The sequence below is a fragment of the Zeus faber genome, assembly GCF_960531495.2.
Source record: "Zeus faber genome assembly, contig: SCAFFOLD_72, whole genome shotgun sequence".
Classification (NCBI taxonomy): Eukaryota; Metazoa; Chordata; class Actinopteri; order Zeiformes; family Zeidae; genus Zeus; species Zeus faber.
The window spans coordinates 12,501-35,000 of NW_028293056.1; the positions used below are offsets into that span (position 1 = coordinate 12,501).

At 51.1% G+C, this 22,500-nt stretch overlaps 1 protein-coding gene across 1 annotated transcript in view; it reads left to right on the plus strand.

Annotated features, from left to right (window-relative positions):
• The window catches only part of LOC307247656 (A-kinase anchor protein 6-like), a gene marked incomplete at its 5' end in the record, with an annotated part of 35,585 nt that overhangs the window by 7,569 nt on the left and 5,516 nt on the right, over nt 1-22,500 (plus strand). The window contains 5 exons of the mRNA XM_080024689.1: nt 11,934-12,017; nt 12,255-12,407; nt 15,258-15,973; nt 16,004-18,251; nt 18,603-19,529. Coding sequence (XP_079880815.1) covers nt 11,934-12,017; nt 12,255-12,407; nt 15,258-15,973; nt 16,004-18,251; nt 18,603-19,529 — 4,128 coding nt within the window. The remainder of the gene's footprint in view (nt 1-11,933; nt 12,018-12,254; nt 12,408-15,257; nt 15,974-16,003; nt 18,252-18,602; nt 19,530-22,500) is intronic.

Here is a 22,500-nt window from a genome sequence, read left to right on the forward strand (position 1 = left end):
GCTCTCCATTTCCTCCCTGCTGGGGCCACTTTTAGGTCGCCCTACTCCCTGTACTGTCCCTGTACTGATGTTCTTGTGTTTGACGTGCCAGACGCGCCCGGTCAAACAGACCGGGCGCGTCTGGCACAGTGTAGTTCCTTGAGCACTTCTCTTGCATTTGCCACCTTGAACTCCTCTTCCCTAGACTTCAGAGGTAGCTTGGTGTTGTTCCCTCTCCCGCAGCCTGCACTGATGTTCTATTCTTCAGGCTACTGTTGAACCTCTTTGTGTAGCCTCTCGGCTGTTTTGTTTTTTTCCGAGATGTCGTGCTGTGATGTTGAATTGGAAGTTTTGACGACCTTTCCCGTCTTCAACACCGTTCAGCATGATTTTGAAGCTCCCTCTTACCCAGTCCATGAGCTTCTCTAGCCCCTGCAGGTTCGCCCTACTTCCAGGCATGAACTCTGTGATGACTGATGTCATCCATAAAGGCCCTGATAGGTGGTTGCCGCATGCCGGTCTTGGGGTAGTGTTCAGGTTCAGCAGACTCTATGATCGTGTTCATGGCCAGTGAGAAGTCGATCATGGTGCAGCTTGTGATTATCCCAACCTATACCCTGTGCCACTCAGGTGGCCCTGACCTCGATGGGACTCTTAATGCTGAAGTTGTCGTCTCTGAAGAGGCCTCCCCCTTTGCCTAGAACGTGATGTTTCTCCAGGGTTTTCTGGACCAGGTTGTGGGGCATTCCTTTCCTTTTCACCAGAACACGGAGATTGTAGTCAAGCTCATTTTCCTCTAGGTTGAGACAAAGGAGAAGCACATTCTTCTTTTTTGATTCTGTTTTCTTTCTTTCACAGGGAATTCTGTTTTCAATGTTTTAATGGAGCTTTCTCTCTCTTTCTCCCTCTCACACACACACACACACACACACACACACACACACACACACACACACACACACACACACATACACACACACACACACACACACACCAGTTCATCCCTAATTCATTCCCACTGCCCCACTCCTCTGCCTCTATCCACCTCTTCATCACTTCTTCTTACCTCCCTTTACCCCCCTCCACTGCCTTCTCTTTCCCCCCTGCTGTTGATAGCAGATGAGTGCCCCCCCCCGCACACACACACACTCAATCCAGACAGCTAATGGGGTGTCTGATATTGATGCTCCATGTTCAGGATTAAAGCTGCTGGACACATTATAAAGATACACAGTTAAACATGCGTGTGTGTGTGTGTGTGTGTGTGTGTGTGTGTGTGTGTGTGTATGTGTGTGTGTGTGTGTGTGTGTGGGTTTACCGTGGTGTTTTGAGTTTTCTCGTTAGAGAGGCTCGTTAGCAGCGTCTCGTTAGAGCTCTTAACAGGACAGGTGATATGTTCACTAATGACAGCAGCAAACAAACACACCTTACTTTCATCTTCCAAGCAGGGGAGGATGATGAGAGACAAGTCCTGTCTTTCATCTGTTAGAGGAGTGGACTGAGAGAGCCAGATAGAGGGGGAGGGAGGGAGGGAGGGAGGCGGCGAGATGGAGAGAGAGGCAGAGTGTGAAATCGAGGGATAGCAGCAGGGGAAGAAAGAGTGTTTAGGAGGACAGATTGAGAATGAGAGAGAGTGAAAAATAAGTAGAGTGAAAAAAAACCCATGTGTGGCAGTTTCGCCTACCACACACCACCCAAGTGGCGTTTTCAGGGCCCTCCGGCACAGATAAAGAAGATGGGGTTGGTAAACACCAGTTAATCGTAGAGAGTTGGCCAGTTGGAATTAGCGAGGAGAAGACAGACATTTGTCATGACAGGGTGTGTGTGCGTGTCTGAGCGTGTGTGGGGATGGCGGTTTTGCCTGCTGCCCGTTAGACCAACCAACGAGCAACAGGTGTGCAGCCCCTCTGATCCCAATCACCTAGATCCAGGCCAGGTGTGGCTGCTCATATCACACCATCCACACACCACAATATGTATCTCTTTATTGATTTGGGTATTGCAGCTTGTGTTATGAACGTGAATGGCACCCAAATGCCGGACACAGAACCAGAAAACATAAAAGGGAAAAGTTTATTTGAGCATGGGCGTGGAGACGGATAGGAAGGGAAGATGTGGAATGTAGGTGTGGAGCTGGTGGAGGTGGAGTGAAGAGATGGCAGACAGGCAGGACCGCAGGCAGGAGGACGATCCTGGGACATGGAGACACGGGATAGCTAAGGACAAAAGAGGACACGAGAATCACAAGGGATGTTGATCTAGGTTGGCTAGCGTGTAGTTCCACAGAGGTTAAACAACAATCTGGCGATGAGTGGGTGAAGAGCAGGGGGTTGAATACTGGAGCAGAGGACATGATAAACCGATTGCCTGCAGGTGAGCCGGTGGAGCAGGCAGCCGGGAGGGTTAGGAGGGGAAGCCACACTCATGCCGACCTACACACACAGGGACAGTCGGGGGGATCCGCAAAGGCAAAGGTGGGTTTGGACTGACAGGATGGTTATTTCCTCCTCCAGGGCTGGAAACAGAGGTGGATGGAAACCCATGACACACTCGAAGGGTGATAGGCTGCGCTGGGCAGTGAGTGTGAGTACTCACTCACTGTGGGCGTACTCGATCCATGGCAGTTGAGTGCTCCAGGGAGAGGAATTTTGAGAGGCCAGGCAATGAAGCACTGCTCCCAGTTCCTGGTTGGCTGGCTCCATCTGACCGTTAGGGATTCCATGGAGGCGGAAGACGTGATTCACAAGGTGGTGAGGACAGGATGGTGAGCACGACAGTTACCTCATGAAGGTAGGAATGCACAGACAAAGTAGAGGCCTTTGTGGGACCATGGCCAACCGGGGACCAGCAATGGGCAAAGCAGAGCAGCGGGAGGCTGGTGTGAGGCCCTCCTACAGGCACATAAGGAACAGTTAGCCACGGTGTCAGCCGCCATGGCAGGCCACCAGAGGCACTGCTTCACAAGGGACAGGGTGTGGCTGACACCGGGCACAAAGAGACAGCAGGATCTGGCTGGGCCTCCTTGATCACTGACTCGATCTCCCAAGTCACTGCGGCGACCACACAGGACGACAGAAGGATGGTGTTGGGGATGGAGGCAGTCACTTCTGCAGTGAACTCCCTAGAGAAGACATCCGGTTTGAGGTTCCTGAAGCCTGGGTAGTAAGTGAAGCCACTGAAAAACAAGGCCCAGTGAGCCTAATGTTAGTTGAGGTGTTTCACAAATTGAATGTGGGCCAGGTTCATATGGTCTGTCCACAATATAAATGGCTCTTTCTAACCAGTGCCTCCATTCCTCCAGAGCGAGTTTAACCGCCAGCAGCTCCCGGTTCCTGACATCATAATTCTGCTCAGCAGGGGACAGATGGCGAGAAAAGAAAGAGCATGGATGAAGCCCCTGGTCTTTGGCCGAATGCTGGGAAAGAAAGGCCCCTACCCCCGAGTTAGAGGCATCGACCTCCATGATTTATTGTCAGGATGCATGAGGACAGGTGCGGACGTGAACTGTCTCTCAAGCTCTGAGAAAGCCGCATCACCCTGGGGGGTCCACGAGAAGCAGGCAGCAGGAGATGCGAGTTGGTTGAGGAACCAACGGTAGAAGTTGCCGAAGCCGATGAACTGTTGGAGCTGCTTCACTGTCGAGGGCTTGGGCCACTCTGCCACCTCCTGGACCTTCTCACCTGCCAAAAGGCATGACCAAGTACTCTAAATGGCCGAGAGGTTTATTAAAGGCGGTCTTCTACTCATCCCCTCCCAGATAAGGACTAGATGACGTTCCTGAGATCCAGCCTGAAGAAGACTGTGGCTTCCGGGATGGGATCAAATGCAGAGTTGATCACGGGCAAGGGGTACTTATTCTTCACGGTGATGGCATTAAGATCTCGATAATCGATATAAGGCCAAAGAGAGCGCTCCTTCTTGGCCACAAAGAAGAACCCTGCACCTACTGGGGACGAAGACGGTGATTCCAACGGCCAAGGAATCATGGATGTATTTATCCATGGCCTATCTCTCAGGACGAGAAGGGTTAAACAGACAGCTGGAGGGAAAGGGAGCTTTGGGGAAGGAGATCAATGGCGCAGTCGTAGGGGTGAGGGCGGACTGCAGGTACGAGGAGTGAAAATAGAAGCTCCTGCTGACAATTTTGCCAGTGGAACAGTCTATGTGCAGGTTGTATGTGTCTAGCCAAGTTTAACCCAGGACCACTGGCACTTGGGGGGAAGAGATAGAGTGGTACTGGATATACTCACGGTGGTTGCCGGAGAGGATGAGATGCAGCACTTCGGTGCTGTGAGTGGAGGCAGGGAGCTTGCCGTTGAGAGCTGCGGCTCTCAGGGGAACCATAAAAGGTTCACTCGTGATGCTGGCTTGGGCGGCAAGATTAATATCCAGGAATTTCTTGTCCGTAGTCCACAAAGTCTCAGCAGTGGCAGGGACTGTTGGTTCCACCATAGGGTGGCCTCCAGCTGCATCCGGGGCCGGGTGGCAGGAGAAGATGTACTGTAGTTGCACTCACCAGAACCCCCACTGTTACCGGAGAGCCTCCCCTTATGGCCGACTAGGAGAGGTGGCGAGGAAGTGGCTGATGACTAGTTCTTTCTCCACGACTCTCACGGAGGCGGTTATCTAGTCTGGTTGCCAGGGAAATTAAAGAATTGAGATTATCAGATTCGTCCCGGGCCGCTAACTCATCCTTGACTAATGCGCTAAGCCCATTTAAAAATATCCCCTGAAGCACCTCATCGTTCCACCCCGAGTCAGCAGCTACAGTTCTAAATTCCACTGAGTATTCGGCTATACTGCGTGAACCCTGAGTGAGAGGAGGCATTTAGCAGCGTCTTTACCCTGGAAAGGTTGGTCAAAAACCTTTCTCATTTCAAAAACAAAATTATCAAAAGAGGAGTTAAGGCTAAACTGACTCTCTCTCACTACTGATGCCCAGTGTAGAGCTCTCCCTTGAAGTAACCGTATTACATAAGCGATTTTAGGCTTATCTGTGCTGTAGGTGAGGGGCTGTTCAAAAACCAGAGCGCACTGCATGAGAAAAGCCCTGCAGGTGCCAAAATCTCCAGTGTAATGCTCCGGTGAAGGAGTGTGGGGCTCACAGGACAGGGTAGCAGGTGGAGCTGACAAGGGTGCAAAAGCAGGGAGGTTGGGCGTCAGGTGGTGAGAGAGTGGAGCTGAGAAGGCGTCGAGTTGGGTTCCGATCCGTGTGCAGGGGTACACAGGTCCGGAGCGACTCCACCATGTCATGGAGAACCTGGTTGTGCTGACCCACGAGAGCGCCTTGGTTGGCGAGAGCCTGACGGAGACGGTCCATGTCCGCTGGGTCCATGCTGGCAAGATTGTTCTGTTGCGAATGTGGTTGGGACCCAAATGGAACCCAGGACACGGACTAAAAGAACATAAAAGGAAAACGTTTATTTGAGGACGGGATCTGGGCGTGGAGACAGAGTAGAGGAAAAGAGGTCCGGAGGCAGCAGAAGAAGCGGAAGATGGGTAATGGAGGTGCAGAGCTGGCAAGTAGCGTGGTGGTGAAGCAGCGGCAGGCAGGCAGGCAGGCAGGCAGGCAGGCAGGCAGGCAGGAGGAGGACGATCCTGGGACATGGAGACAGTTAGTGAAGGACAACACAGGACATGAGAATCACAAAAGACTTCTAAGTTGGCCAGCGTGTAGTACCACAGAGGTGAAACAACAATCTGGCAGTGAGTGGGTGAAGAGCAGGGGTTGAATACCTGAGCAGAGGACATGATGACCCTATTGCCTGCAGGTGCGTTAGTGGAACAGGGAGCCAGGAGATTGAGGAGGGGAAGCCACGCCCACGCCGACATAAACACACAGGGACAGACAGGGGGAGACAGGAGACACAAGGGGAAAGGGAAACACATGGAAACAAGGAAAACAACTGGAGGACATCTTGTTGGTGCTTTAGTGGGAATAGTAAACCACCCGACTGTCCGTCCTGACTGGAGACCATGAGGACGTCAATGCTCAGAAGCTCGTTTTAGAAACAAAGGATCGGCAGGACAGCTTCACCAGTTTCCATTTGTTCTCTTAAGATTATGGAATTATTATTCCATGGAATTATTTCCTTTCTGTCTTTGTCTCCAGTTCAGTCATTATTTTCTTTCTTTACTGATGATCTCAGCGAGCGCTTCTGAGTCTTAAATGCTGCTTGTGTTGTTCGGCTGGGGAGCAGTTTCACTGTGGTTGTCGTCGTGGTTACGTTAAATGACTCAAATGTATTTGATGTGATCAGTTTGCCAAGATTGCAAACACCTTTGTTTTTGAAAACTGTTTATTGGCTTTTGGCTTCCTGTTTTTTCTGTTATTATTATTATTATTATTATTATTATTATTTTTGTTATTATTATTATTATTATTATTATAATTATTGTTTCAAAGTGAAGTTCACATAATACCAAAAACTCGGATTCACTCAGTTGCTGTCTTGGCAAACCAGATTGACTCAGATATCCCAGCATGCACTTCATTCACTTTCCAGTGACACCAGTCTGGACTTCCAGTCGCTGATTGACGACTCTTCTGTTTGCTTTTCTCCTGTTTAAGAGGTTTCAAACCAGCGACATCAGGACTTGAGCGTCAATCAGCAACCCTCTACATTTTACATCTACCGCCTTAGTGCCCATTAGCAAGGGTTTTCTCCAGGAGCCAGAGAGCGAGTTACAGGGAGGAGCTCTAGACACAACAGGTTAGAACAACAAGGAATTCAAATACAATCTAAACAAAAACTGGATTTTTTTTTTTTTTTTTTTTTAATACAGAGGGGATGGGGGGATGAAAAGCAGACATGAAGGGAGGGATGGAGAAGAGGGGAGGAGACGAAGGAGGAGAGGAGACGATGCGGGCGATGGAGTGCGTGGAGAGGAGGAGATAACAGGAGCGGGACGCCAGAGAGGAAGAAGGGAGTACGGAGAGAATGAGTGGAGTGACGGAGGGAGAGGGAGAGCTGGAAGCGCAGGGTCTCCCCGTGCAGCGGTGGGAATATGAGCGTCGGAACAAATTGGCGACAGGAATTCATTAGGCTGCTTGTGCGATAACGAGTGCTTGTGCTTTTAATTGACTTAATCAACAAATAGAATTAATCTGAGATTTCTAATTAATGGTAATTGACTGAAATATCCACTGGGTCACCGTGTCCCCAGCTAAAATTCTCCCTCCTTCCTTCCCTCCTTCCCTCCTTGCTTCCTTCCTTCCTTCCTTCTCTCTCTCCCTCTTTGGGGGCTAGTAGAGAGAGAGAGCTCTTCTGACAGATATAACTAAGGTTGTATCTGTAGATGTGACTGAGGACATGTGACTCGTCACTGCCCAAACGACTCCCTTCTCCCCTCTCTCTGCTTCATCCCTCTGTCCTTCTGTGCCTGACACGCTACCTCTCTTTTCTCACCTTCTCCCCCTCTCTCCCCCTCCCCCCTCTCTGTCAGTAATTAGATTGCAGAGATGAGAACCTGAAGGACCACTAAGAGGATTTTGTTTCTAGGAGAGAGAGAGAGAGAGAGAGAGAGAGAGAGAGAGATTTAGAACGAGGGAGCGAAGGAGAGCGAGAGAGACTGCGAGTGGAAAGGGGGGAATTAGGTAGAAGAGGAGAGAAGATCCCCTCCTCTCTCTCGCTCTGTTTATCCGCTGCCAGTTGACCTTCGAGAGACGACGTCTAATGACGGACGGAGAGGGAGGAGGAGGAGGAGGAGGAAGGAGGTACAGTGGAGAGCGGAAGGAGGGGGGGAGAATGCGCGGAGATAAGGATGTGTCTCTCGACCTTGAGGGAAGAGAGAGAACAACAACACATCTCTCTTTCAGTTTGAGGGTTCGGGCTCCCCCTTGCTTTCCCACGGGGTTCCCAAAGCGCGGTCCTGGGACCCTAGGAAGTCCTTTCAGATATAAATCATTTCACTGCTCGCGCTCCCCCTACCTTTGGATTTCTACGCTGGTTTCACTTTCTCTGTGTTGTGTTTTTTTTCTTAAGGATAAAAACAGATTGTTCTTTGTTCCTGGGTTTTGTGCAGTTGTTCCTGGTCTGAAGTCTTGTGGTGGGCAGGGCATATGGCCGTCAAAGTATTCGGTATTGAAAATGTTATCGACAATACCCAACAAAGGATATCTACACACCAGACCAGGACAATCTTAGACTATTATCACCTTAAACTCGAACACCCTCCACCGGTTCCATCGTTCCAGCTAATACCACATCAGGGACCTTGAAGTGGTGGAAGAGGAGGACGAACACCAACCACCTCCTCCATCACCACCTCTACCTTCATATGGTAAAGAGATGGGACATGTGAGTGGTGGAGAGAGAAAAGGGCATCCGCAATGATCCGCAGCGAGCAACACTACACATTCTCGCAGGCACAGCGTTGGATCTCCGGCGTGGATGATTCAAATTTCTCATAATTAGCAACGACAATGAGAAATCGTCTCCCTGTCGGAACTCGAAAGCTCCATTCAGACAGAGCTTGAGATAACGGCGACTCTCCAGTTCAACATGGAAGAGTCCCAACGGGACCAAAGATGGCGTCCCGGCGAACAGCGTTTCAGGCTGGTATTTGTCAGGGCGATGACCCTCTCACTTCCCGTTGGGGCTCATGGATTCACAACGTCTCTCTGCCGTGCAGCCACTTCTTTCTCGCCTCTTGTTTTTCGACAACTGCCACTGTTTCTGTCTCCCGGCTCCCCGGCCTTTCTCTCCATCCCTCTAACAATCCCTCCATCCTCTCTCTCGGTGTCTCCCTCTCTCTGCAGAGTGTAGTGGGACACTTCGTGGCTTCCCGTGTATTTGGCAAAAAAGCTTTTTAGCAAATATTTGTCTGACTGTGTCTGCTGATCCTTCTGAGTCAACAGCTGCAGACGGGCTCAACAGGAGAGCGAGAGAGAGAGAGGGAGGGAGAGAGAGGGATGGAGAAAAAGAGAGAGCCAGCAAGAGAAAAGGGATCAGTGGATAAAAACCAGCGACGCAGAAACAATATAGACTTAGGAATCTCTCTCTCTCTCTCTCTCTCTCTCTCTTTCTCTCAAAAATCTAAACCCCAGCAAGCTTAACTGCAACAGTACTGCTTCTGCTATTAGTACTACTACTACTTCTACTGCTATTAGTACTATTACTGATACTACTATTACTTCTACTACTAGAACTACTACTACTACTACTACTACTACTACTATTACTACTGCTACGACTGCCATGAGTACTACCACTATAACTACTACTAATACTGCTATTCATAGGTCTACTACTACTACTGCTTTTAGTACTATTACTACTACTGCTATTAGTACTACTATGACTACTACTACTACTACTTTTACTACTACTACTATGACTGCTATTAGTACTACTTCTACTACTACTACAACAACTACTACTAATACTGCTATTGGTAGTTCTACTACTACTTGTACTCCTACTACTACTACTTGTACTACTACTACTACTACTGTGACTGCTATTAGTACTACTACTTCAACTACTACTGCTATTAGTACTACTACTACTACTACAATTAGTACTACTATGACGACTCCCACTTATCAGATAGGAGTTTTTCTGTGGCTGTTTATGACTGTCTCTTCATCTGCTCTGCTAACTTGTGGTGTGCCCCAAGGTTCAATCCTTGGCCCTACTCTTTTCTCCCGGGACATGCTCCCCCCTGCTCTCTTAATTAGTCATTTGATGGGTATATCTTATCACTGTACTGCGAGCGATACACAGCTGTACTTCTCATTCAAACCGAATGACCTTAGCCTGCTCCCTACCTTGTCGGACCGCTTAACAGCCATCAAGGACTGGATTTCATATAATGTCCTCCAGCTGAACCCTGACAAAACTGCAGTCGTTTTCATAGGCCCTGAGAGCGTTCCTGATGAAGTACAGCAGCGTATCGGTCCTTTCGCAGAAAATGTCAAGCGAGCCTCGGAAAACCTTGGCGTGTTCTTTGACCGACACGTCAACTTTGAGTTGCATGTAAAGAAAGTGGTCCAATCCTGTTTCTTTCGACTAAAAAAACATTGCCACAATCAAATGTGTATTTTCCTTTCGGGGATCTGGAAAAAGTCATACATGTTTGTGACTCCTACTTTCTTGACGATTGTGATGCACTGTTCACCCTGAGTCGCTCTCCTGCGTCTCGGCCCCGTTTGCTCCAAAATTTGCGACCGCAAGACTTAACGGAGACGCCACGTAGGTCCCACATCGCTCCAGCGACGGCCGCTCTTCATTGGTCACCCATCGACTGCGGAATTGATTAAATTATGTTAATTACTTACAGAGCGCTAGCTCTCTGAGCTCTATCAGGTCTTCTGACTGAGGCCTTCTCGCCGTCCCAAAATCGAGGCTAAAAACCCGGGCGAGCAGAACGCTCTTCCCTCGGTAAAAAGACAAACGTGACGTAAGAAGCTGTTGAAAACTCATCCCTGTCCTATTGGTCTTGTCACGTGTTTTTCCTTTTTAACGATTTTTAATTGTCATTTCTGTATTTCTGTTTCAAACTTTCTAGTTTGGATTTCTGTTTTCTTTCATGTCTTCATTGTACAGCACCTTGTAACTCTGGTTTTGAAAGGTGCTTTATAATATAATGTTCTTACTTGATTACTACTATTAGTCCTACTACAACTAGTACTACCGCGGCGTCAGAATTCCAGTGTTTTTCCACTTATGAACGTTGCTGAGACAATATGTTTGCAGACGTTCAGAGGGAGGGAGGGAGGGATGGAGGGAGGGAGGGTGAAAGCACGGGAGGGAGGAGGGGAGGTAGAGAGAGAGACAGTAGAGAGGGTGAATGAGGGAGGGAGGTGAGAGGGGGAGGGGGAGAGGGGCGCGGGGGAGACGAGACACAAAGAGTCAGAGGATAAAAGAGAGAGAACCAAGAAAGAGAGAAAGATGGAGAGAGGAAGGGAGGAGAAAATTAAGCTTTTGCATTTTTAAGAAAGGGTTTCCGTGCGTGTGTGTGTGTGTGTGTGTGTGTGTGTGTGTGTTTGTGTGTGTGTGTGTTAGAGAATGCTTTTCTAATGCTAAAGTGTTTAATATTTATTGGGGAATTGTAAAGGAAATGTAAAAGCAACTGAATTTGCATAAACACACACACTTACTTGGACACATTTACACACATATTACACTCCCATGCAAGCATATGAACACACACACACACTCACACGCACGCACACACACACGGGCACATACACACTCACACAGCCACACATACACAGGCACACACACACACACACACACACACACATGCATTTATACAGACACACATTAACACAAAGACTCATAGACACACACACACACACCACTTACTGTATATATTCACACAAAAGTATTTGCAGCCTCGCATACTATTATATAGGCAAAACACACACACACATACACATACATACCTACACATACACACATACACACACATACACACATACATACACACACATACACACAAACACACACACACACACAAACACACACACACACACACACACACACTACCGTGTGACCTCATGAAGCACCGTCAAATAATTAGTGTGTTATTATCATGATAGAAAAATATAAAACTGTACCTGTGTACTTGCTATATCACCTTGTACTCTGTGTGTATTCGCTGTAACACCTTGTGCTCTGCGTGTACTCGCTGTAACACCTTGTACTCTGTGTGTACTCGCAGTAACACCTTGTACTCTGCGTGTACTTACCGTAACACATTGTACTCATGTGTACTCGCCGTGACATCTTGCACTTTGCGTGTACTCGCCGTAACACCTTGTACTCTGCGTGTACTCGCCGTAACACCTTGTACTCTGCGTGTTCTCACCGTAACACCTCGTACTCTGTGTGTACTTGCAGTGCACTCGGATGTTCTGCCTTTTACCTGTTTCTCGTTTCCTCATCCACCTGTCTCTCTCTCTCTCTCTCTCTCTCTCTCTCTCTCTCTCTCTCTCTCACCTCCAGTCGCTGTGTGAGGAGGTGCAGAGGAGGCGCAGAGGAGTTTCCTCCGTCCTCAGATTGTGCCACAAGCTGCTGCAGCAAAGCCAGGTGGGAAAATTCACAAAAATACTATCACACGTGTATAATCAGGAGCACAATATCATCATCATAGAGGTAGTATTATTAGTAATGAAAGTATTCGTGTTTAGTGTTTTGTTTATGTGGACGAAGAGCGGAAATCGAATATTTTGCACAACACAAAGTTCAAACCAACGCTCATTTGAGTGGCGTGATGGTTTTGGGCATTGTCTTTGGAATAACTATGTTTGTGTTCTGTGGACACAGGTGGGCCCCACGGCGGAGATGGGCCCCGAGGCAGAGCAGCACCGTGAGGCCCTCCAGCTGCTGTCCATCAACCTGGAGAGGAGGTGGGAGGCCATCGTCATGCAGGGTCTGCAGTGGCAGAACCGACTGAAGAGGGAGCTGGGGGAGGAGCAGGTGAGATCCTCCAACTCTACCCCAACTCTACTCCAACTATACTATGACTCTACTCCATCTCTACTCTAACTTTACTCCGCCTCTACTCCAAATCTACTCTAACTCGACTATAATTCTGCTCCAACCTCAGTCAAACTGTACTCTTAATTCCACTCAAAGCTGCTTTCACACATGCACTGCAACGCTGAAATGATCCGGACATTACTTTGAGGAGCTGTGTGTGTGAATGCAGAGAGCGAAGCTGCTTCCTCCTCCTTCCTGCTTTATGTTTAATCCTTTCCACTCTTTTGCTTATATTACATCCAAATACATGGAGTATCAACGCCAAAAAAGATAAGTCTTTAGCCTCGTGCTAAAACTCTGCAGCGTCAAGTCCTGCCTCCTGCGTGCTCCACCCAGGCTCCGCCCCTCGCCTATACCAAAACTGAGTATTTCCAGGTGGTGTAAACTCCGGACAATGTCCAGACCTGATTATCTGGACATTGTCTGGAGTTCATGTGTGAAGGCCGCTTTACTCTAACTCGACCCTACCTCCCTCTACTCTCCTCTTAGGTACGGTGGCCTCCTTTACATTACCTCTAGGCCACCGTACCTCCAAGTAAGATAAGATAAGACAACACCCTGCTATGCCTCTACTCTACTGTTTTATGATGACAACATCCAGCAGTTTTGTCAATATCCTGACGCTAAAATAAAATCAAATTTGATTGTTTAATTTGTCGATATAGAGACGTAACAGGATGTTATGATGGTATTTGTCCGTTATTGGACACTGATCAGGCAGTCGTTGGTTTTCATGTTGAAGTGCTCGTAAACACATCTTCTGCTCAGCCACGTCAGGATGTAGCATTTAGCATGATGGAGGAGGCTGAGAGCTGCGTTGCCGTGGTGACGCTCTGATGTTACAGATGTGTAGAAGGATGGAGAAAGATGGAGCTGGGGGAGGGGGGGGCACAGCATGTGCACACAGGAAGTACACACGCACGCACACACACACACACACACAGAACAGACAATACCCGTGAAAATGTGTGCACTGGACTGCACACATTTTCACACGTAAGAATGAATGTCACTACATTCACACACACACACGTACACACACACACACACAGCAGGAGAAGACAAATAAGAAAGCGCTGTTAGTGTGTGACCTGGACGCAGGCTGCAGAGTCATTTCACTTCTACTGGAATAAATGGAGAGAGCGGGGGGGGGCATATATCTGGGTGGGTTAGTTTATAAATGAATCATACTGCTCTGTGATAAAACGACTGTCCACACACACACACATAAACAGTGTGTGTGTACGGGTGTACATGTGTGTGTGTGTACGTGTGTGTTTGTGTGTGTGTACCTGTGTGTGTGTGTGTGTGTGTGTGTGTGTGTGTGTGTGTGTGTGTGTGTGTGTGTGTGTGTGCGTGTGTTTGCGCGAGGATGTGTTCAAAGAGTTTACGTAAAAAAAAGTTTTTTCAATTTCCTGTATTTTCACTGTTCCCATTTGTTAGCATCGAACCTCCAGATCTGCTGCTCTGGGGGTGATTAGTGATAAGGGGGAGAGAGAGAGGGAGGGAGAGGGGGAGAAATGGAGGGAGAGAGAGAGAGAGGGAGAGGAAGAGAGAGAGGGAGGGAGGGAGGGAGGGAGAGAGAGAGAGCGAGAGAGAGAGCGAGGGAGAGAGGTGGATGGATGAGTTGTCAGTCATTGTTTGAATTAATACATTTTTGATTGTATAGAATGTATTAAATGTATTTGTTGTGACCTGTGCGATGGTGTGTGGTGCATGCAACAACAACAACAACAACAACAACAACAACAACAACAACCATCTACATTTGGGGTCTGCTCAAACACGGACCCTCGACCCAGTCGGGGAGCCGGACCCACCAGTTGAGAACCATTGCGCCAGGAACAGACAAAAATATCAAGATGCAAATGCACGCTCACTAAGGCACGCACGCACGCCGCACACACACACACACACACACACACACACAAACACACACAGTTTTATTGGATTAATAGGCTATGAATGGCTAATATGAATTAGCTCCGTCTCTTGTTAGCGAGACATGGAGCAATTTGTATAATTATGGCTCTGCAGAGCAAAATTCCTTTGTCTAAGCATATTTTTAGACAGCTGAGCCGTCTGAAGTCTTCTGACTGCGTATTTACTTTTCAGCCCCCCCCCCCCCCCCCCCCCGTCTCTCTCTCTCTCAGAAATATTTTTTGAATAATTCATCACTTTGTTCCAGAGTAGAATAATTGGTGTTGAGATTCGTAAACAGTTTCCGGGGAGGGGGGGGGGGGTGGATCAGATGATGTTTTCCGTCATCCTTTTTTGTAATCTCTGAAACGCTCTGTACGCGAGTCCTCCCGCTCGCCGGAGCCGGAGCCGGAGCCGGAGCCGCGCGTCCTCCCCGGACAGAGCGTTGCGCTTCCCTCGGAGGCCGACTCCCCGGGTTGCGGGCGTAGAATGAGTCCTCCACGGGAACCGAGCGGAGTCGTCAGAAACACAGCAGGACTTATCTTCTCTCAGCCCTGTCTTCCACCGGCTTGTCTCTGTTATTATATTTTATGTTCTTAATTAGCGTTGTTATTGTAGGCAATTCAGGGCGTGTACAATCTGTACTTTATTTCCGGAGTTGGCACAAATGAGTTTGTACTTATCAGTGTAGGAGATACGAGTCAACACCAGCAACAACAAACGCTGTCTCTCTCTCTCTATGGAATCCCAGATCGTATAGGAATCTGTTAATTACAAAACAGTCCCATCAGTAAAAGTCTGATCAATACGTTATTAATAATAATAATAATAATATAATAATTATTTTCAAATTCTTCTTGCCTCCAGGTGCCGGGGAACTTTCTGGAACCAGAACTAGCAGACCTCCATCGGACCAGCCCGGTCTTGTCCGGTCCGACGGGCCCCGACGACTTCTGGGAGTGGGACGACACCGACATGACAATCACGGAATCCGAACCGCAGCCCGTAGCCGGCCCCGCCCTCACGGAGCGGAGCCTCACGGCACTCGACCCCGGCCGCGACAAGAATCGGGGTCCGCCCGGCGGGATCCAAACCGACCGGGCGCGGCGCACCGACTCTCCAGCCGATCAAGCCGACCGGTCCGACAGGACGGCCTCGGGGTCACCGCAGCTTACCTCAGGGGAACGGAACCTAACCGTCCAATCAGGGCGTCCGATCGCAACCACCCGGGGAACGCCGCCCGACAACAGCCGGGTCTACCAGGTCTACAGCCTCCATGAGGTGGAGCTGTACAGGCAGCCCGAGTTCCCCGTCCAGCGCTCACCGCTCAAAACCAACACAGGAAACAGGAAGCAGCCGCTGCTGAAGAGCCTCAGTAAGGACTCCACCTTCTCCTCCTTCGAATCCCTCCCGGACCTCCTGGAGGGCGTGGGAGGCGGACGGGCAGAGGGGAGGACGGCAGCATGCCGCCACGGGGGGAGCGCGGGGAGCAGCCGGAGGTCGGAGAGCGAGAGCGGGATCGTCAGCGACACCGGAGACACGGAGGCCGCCACGAACTCCGAGAACCAAGGGGAGGAGGAGGAGTGTGAGGGTGGTGGAGGGAGGGAAAGCAGGAAGAAGAGGGGAAGAGATACGGAGGAAAGGAGCTGTCCCGATGTCTCCCTCCGGAGACGGACCGATCGGGAGGCGCAGGGAGCGGAGACCAGAGAGGGGAAGAGGGGGAGGGATGGCGGAGAGAAGGGAGGAGACAGAGAAGAAAATGCAAGTGAAAGTAGGAGGAGGAGGGATGATGAAGATGGGGAAAGCCGAGGGAAGAGAGACGAGGGCACCGGAGAGATCAGGAGAAGGAGGGACAAAACCAACGTGGAGAAGAGAAGGAGACAGAGGAGAGGAGGGGAGGCGATGGAGATGTTCTTCCACGGGCGTGGGATACCCACGCCCGCCGACTCAGACTCAGACCTGGAGGGGGGAGGGCGGGCCCCGGATGCGCCCAAAACCTTTGACGACATCACAGGTCTCACAGGTCTCACAGGTCTCCGCCGGCCCACCGTCATGGAGACGCTTAGCCGCCAGCCGTCGACCTCCGCGCTGTCCCAGGGCTCCTCGCTGGAGTCTCTGCTGGCCCCAGGCCTCGAACTCTTCCCTTCCTCCAAGGACCCCCTGCATCGCTCCACCTCCCTGGAGAGCTGCCTGGCCCCCTGCCGCAGCTCCAGCTGCAGCCTGGCCAGCCTGGGGGAGATGGGTCTAGGTGAGCTGGGCCTGGAGGAGCTGTGCCTGGGCGAGCTGGGTCTGGGGGACCTGGAGATCTCAGAACCAGCTTCTAAAGATCCCTCCTCTGGGGAGCTGAGCCGGAGAACTCTGGAGCTCCTGAAGCGCCTGGAGAACATCCAGAGCTCCCCGGCGGGAAGGATGACACGCAGCGCATCGGACATGACTCTCCGGAGCAGCTCACCGCAGCTGGGTCGCCTCCGCTCCTCCCCCTCGCTGGGGGGCCGACACGCTCCTCCCTGGGGGGGCGACAACCCCTTCCGGAAGGGGCCACCCTCACTGCTCAGCCAGAGCTCCGCAGGGGCCTCGCTGGTGGAGCTGAGCAGCGCTGAGGACTCCTCGTTGGGGTCGGAGGTTTGTGCCGCTGCGACCGAGCGCCGACTCCTCCTCGAGACCGGCGCCAACGCCAACTGCTGCTTATACGGGAGGCGTTGCCACGGGAACAGCCGGCGAGGCCAGGGACCGGACGAGGCGGATGGCGCCAGCCTGAGCATGGTGGTGAATGTGTCATGTACGTCGGCGTGCACGGACGACGAAGGAGACGATGGCGACCTGCTCTCCTCCTCCACACTGACGCTGACTGAGGAGGAGCTGGGCATCAGGGATGAAGGCGAGGAGGGAACGGAGGGGAAGGGGGGCGTGGCCTCCTCCGAGGAGGACGATGATGGTGGCAATGACGAGGAGGAGATGGAAGGCTGCGACGTGCTGGCCTTCGAGGAGCTGCGGAGCTGGATCCGGTCTCCCCGCGCCTCCAGGGGCGAGTCAGGCCTCCAGGACGAGCTGCAGTGCGGCTCCAGCCTGACCTCCTCCTGCACCTCCACCCCCAGCACGTCCTCCCTCCTCGCCCCCGCTGTGCGAGGGGAACCGGAGGAGGTAGAGGGGGAGGAGGAGGAGGAGGCGCAGAAGAGGAGAAGGAGCGCCGCCAGGACCTACAGCCGACAGCTGGTGGAGGACGTGGAGAACGGGAACGCCGAGCGGAGGGCGGGGGACGAGGATGAGCTGCTCCTGCGCGAGGAGGCGGGGCTCTTCAGAGGAGACGCCTTCAGGTTCCAGCCCCCCCGCTTCGCCGGGGGTCGCCGCCCCGGCGACCAGAACGCGCCGAAGACGGCGCCGCTCTCCCCCTCCGCCTCGTCCGAGCGAGCGTCCTCCTTGGTGGGTCAGCTCCGGGGGGAGTTGCCCTGCCACAGCCCCGCCCCCCTGCCCTCCTCCCCCTCCCTCTCTCCCTTGGAGGACTGCGGGCCCCGCGGCACTCCGCGGGGGAGGAAGTCCATCACCATCCAGGAAAACTTTGCCTTCTCCTCCTTGGTGTCGGAGCAGAGCAGGAGGGAGGTCCGGGACAGGGCGTCATCCCTCGCTCCCAGGAAGCGCCATGCCTTCCACCCCTCCTGCTGCCGCTCCGCCGCATCCCTCCCTCCGTTTGGCGGAGCGGAGGGGAAGAGGGACAACGTGCGCGACTTTGTGATGGAAATCATCGATATGACCAATCTGGCGCTGAGAGGCAAACGAGACCAGAACCAGAAGCAGGCTTGCGCTGAAGGGCTGCTGCGGGGTTCTGGGGCGGAACAAGGCCCCGCCACTCAGATCCGAGAAAAGGTGAAATACTTTTACTAAATTTAAAACGAAAACAGATTGATTTACATCCTGGTGTCTAGAGGTTCATCCTGCTGGACACCGTGGTGAACGTACTAGAACCAAAACTTAAAACCTATTTTCTCACAAGATATATGATCACATAAACTAAAAGCAACATCTTATGTCATGTCATGTCATGTAATATTATTCCATATACAATAAGGTAATATAATAAAATGCAAAACATACAATATCATATATGATTTTGGAGAACATATCATTTTATAAAATATAATTAAACCAAATCCAATCTGATCTCAGATAATTGAACCTCAATCATTTCAACTGATCTCCACGGCCTCCTGTTTCCAGGTTCTGGAACATTCCCATCAGGCCATCCGCCTGCGGAAAGGAGACTTCTACTCCTACCTGTCGCTCTCCTCCCACGACAGCGACTGTGGCGAGGTCGGCCAGTGTCCCGAGGACCAGAGCGCCACGCCCTCCAGCGTCCCCTGCTACGCCACGCCCACCCCGAGCCCGCAGCCAATCGCGGCCCGGCCCGGGACGGACGCCGGGGAAGCGGGCCCCGGCCCGGAGACCCCGGGCCCCCCGCGCAGCCCCGACATCCGGGACGAGGAGCCCCTGTTCCCGGCGTGCACGGAGGAGGTGTACCTCGGGCCCCCGCTGTGCTACAGCATGGAGCTCCCCAGGAAGGCCCCCAGCTCGGGTCCCGGAGCGGACCGGGACCCGGCCTACCTCTCCTTCCCCGACCCCCCTCCCGGTTCAGACCCCGCTCTCGCCCGCTCGTTCCCCGCAGAGAGCGGCTCACCGCCGGGCCGCTCGCCCCGGGGCGCGCCGTACGGTCCCCCGGATCTCCATGGCGACGCCCCCCTCCCCTCCCCTCGGACCCGGACGAGGATCTCCATCGCTCCTCCGGCCCCCGGCGGGGGAGGAGGGGCGGGGGCCGCCACGGAGCGGAGTGGTAACGTGGGCTTCGCTTATCTTAATCCCCCGACGCGTGTCGGCGCGATACGCCGCTCCGCAGATAGCGAGAAGCTTGAGTCCAATATGGCCGCCATAATGACCGAGATAAGTGTCTGCCGCTCGGCGACAAATCCCTCAAAAGAGGCGTCCGAGTCGACCACGCGCGCTAATCCCAAAATTAACCGCTCCGCGATGGGAGAGCGAGATAGAGGAGAGGATGAGGGGAGCAGGACGGGGGGAAGAGAGGAGGAGGCCAGCCGGGCGCGGAGGAGGGGAGGGCGGCGGGGATCTGAGCCGGAAGCCAAGGCCAAACAGGTGAGTGACTCCGGGTATTAGACCGATCCGCTATCTGCAACATTATACAGCACTTCTCCCTCCGCAGGTATTAGTCTGAGCCGCACGGCGGCAGTGAATGTAATGAGGGTGGAGGGTGTCGCTCTCATTTCCATTTCACACACGCACACACACACACACACCTCCACCTCCACCCCCACCTCCACCTCCATTGTCTCCTCTTTGTTGTGTCTTTCTCCTTCTCATATTCACTTCATTTGTCCTCCTCCCTCCTCTCAGTTGTCTGTCTTTCAGGCAGTGGCTGTGTTTACTTCCTGTCTCACCCCTGCTTCTCCTCCTCCTTCCCCTCCTTCTTCTTCTTCTTCTTCTTCTTCTCCTTCTTCTTCTCCTCCTTCCTGTCCTTCTTCTTCTCCTCCTTCTTCTTCTCCTTCTTCTTCTTCTCCTTCCTGTCCTTCTTCTTCTCCTCCTTCTTCTTCTTCTCCTTCTTCTTCTCCTCCTTCCTGTCCTTCTTCTTCTTCTCCTCCTTCTTCTCCTTCTTCTTCTTCTTCTTCTTCTCCTCCTTCTTCTTCTTCTTCTTCTCCTTCTTCTCCTTCTTCTTCTTCTTCTCCTCCTTCTTCTCCTTCTTCTTCTTCTTCTTCTCCTCCTTCTTCTTCTTCTCCTCCTTCTTCTTCTTCTTCCCCTCCTCCCCTCCTTCTTCTTCTTCTTCTCCTCCTTCTTCTTCTTCTTCTCCTCCTTCTTCTTCTTCTTCCCCTCCTTCTTCTTCTTCTTTTCCTTCTTCTTCTTCTTCCCCTCCTTCTTCTTCTTCTTCTCCTCCTTCTTCTTCTCCTCCTTCTTCTTCTTCTTCTTCTTCCCCTCCTTCTTCTTCTTCTTCTCCTCCTTCTTCTTCTCCTCCTTCTTCTTCTTCTTCTTCCTCCCCTCCTTCTTCTTCTTCTTCTCCTCCTTCTTCTTCTTCTTCTTCTTCCCCTCCTTCTTCTTCTTCTTCTCCTCCTTCTTCTTCTCCTCCTTCTTCTTCTTCTTCTTCTTCCCCTCCTTCTTCTTCTTCTCCTCCTTCTTCTTCTCCTCCTTCTTCTTCTTCTTCTTCTTCCCCTCCTTCTTCTTCTTCTTCTTCTCCTCCTTCTTCTTCTTCTTCTCCTTCTTCTTCTTCTTCTTCTTCTTCTTCTCCTTCTTCTTCTTGTTTTCATCATCCTCTTTTTTTCCATCCTCTGTTCTTCAGCACCAGGAACCCATAGTTTTGACTCTTCTTTTAAAAGGAGTTTCAGTCTGAACTTGGACACAAAGGGTGACATGACACTGAGAGAAACCACTAGAAGCAGAATGTGTGTTAGAGAGTACACACAGATATACACACAGATGCATACACCAAGTCGTAGTACACACTCCACTGTGTATCCTAGTAGTAATGCACTCGCTCTCATCATCTCAACGCAGTGTTTTACAAAGTATAAAACAAACAACAGGCCTGTGTGTGTGTGTGTGTGCATGTGTATGTGCACCTGTGTGTGTGTGTGTCTGTCAGTGTGTCTGTGCGCGTGTGCCTGTGAGTGTGTGTCTGTGTGTGTGTGTCTGTCCGTCTGTCTGTCTGTCTGTCTGTCTGTCTGTCTGTCTGTCTGTGTGTGTGTGTGTGTGTGTGTGTGTGTGTGTGTGTAGATGTACCAGAAAGGATAACAGCTACACTTTATAAAGCGATTAATCCTTAACCAATTAAGAGAGGAGAGGTTTAGTGTGTGTGTGTGTGTGTGTGTGCGTGCGTGCGTGCATGTGCGTGTGTGTGTGTGTCTGCCCTGTTGCTTGTTGTTTGAATTGACAACTTTTCATGGTTTTGGGCTCAAAGACACAACAATCGGATTAGACAACAAAGAAAATTAATTCTCCACCATTCCTCTTGTTTACGTCCTTCTCACTCCCCCTCTCTGTCTGTCTGTCTCTGTCTCTCTCTCTCTCTCTCTCTCTCTACCTCTCTCTCTCGCTGTCTGTCTCTCTCTCTCTCTTTCTCTGTCTGTCTACCTCTCTGTCTCTCTTTCTCTGTCTGTCTACCTCTCTCTCTCGCTGTCTGTCTATCTCTCTCGCTCTCTCTCTGTCTACCTCTCTCTCGCTGTCTGTCTATCTCTCTCTTTCTCTCTGTCTGTCTACCTCTCTCTGTCTCTGTTTCTCTGTCTGTCTCTCTCTCGCTGTCTGTCTATCTCTCTCTCTCTCTGTCTGTCTACCTCTCTCTCTCTCTCTGTCTGTCTACCTCTCTCTCTCTCTCTGTCTGTCTACCTCTCTCTCTCTCTCTTGCTGTCTGTCTATCTCTCTCTCTCGCTGTCTGTCTATCTCTCTCTCTCTCGCTGTCTGTCTATCTCTCTGTCTACCTCTCTCTCGCTGTCTGTCTATCTCTCTCTCTCTCTCGCTGTCTGTCTATCTCTCTGTCTACCTCTCTCTCGCTGTCTGTCTTTCTCTCTTTCTCTCTGTCTATCTACCTCTCTCTGTCTCTGTTTCTCTGTCTGTCTCTCTCTCTCTCTCTCTCTCGCTGTCTGTCTATCTCTCTCTCTCTGTCTGTCTACCTCTCTCTCTCTCTGTCTGTCTACCTCCCTCTCTCTCTCTCTCTGTCTGTCTACCTCTCTCTCTCTCTCTGTCTGTCTACCTCTCTCTCTCTCTCTCTCTTGCTGTCTGTCTATCTCTCTCTCTCTCTCGCTGTCTGTCTCTCTCTCTCTCTCTCTCGCTCACTGTCTGTCTATCTCTCTCTCTCTGTCTGTCTACCTCTCTCTCCCTCGCTGTCTGTCTCTCTCTCTCTGTCTCTCTCTCTCTCTCTCTCTCTCGCTCAGCATCCGTCTGGTGACACAGACTCAAGTCTCTGAAAGATCGACATCAAGGACGGTTACAATATGTTAACACACACACACACACACACAAACTTGTACTGTAGTAATGAACTTGTAGTGTAGTAGTGGACTAGTAGCATTGTAGTAGACTAGTAGTGTAGTAATATATTAGTAGCATAGTAGTAGACTAGTAG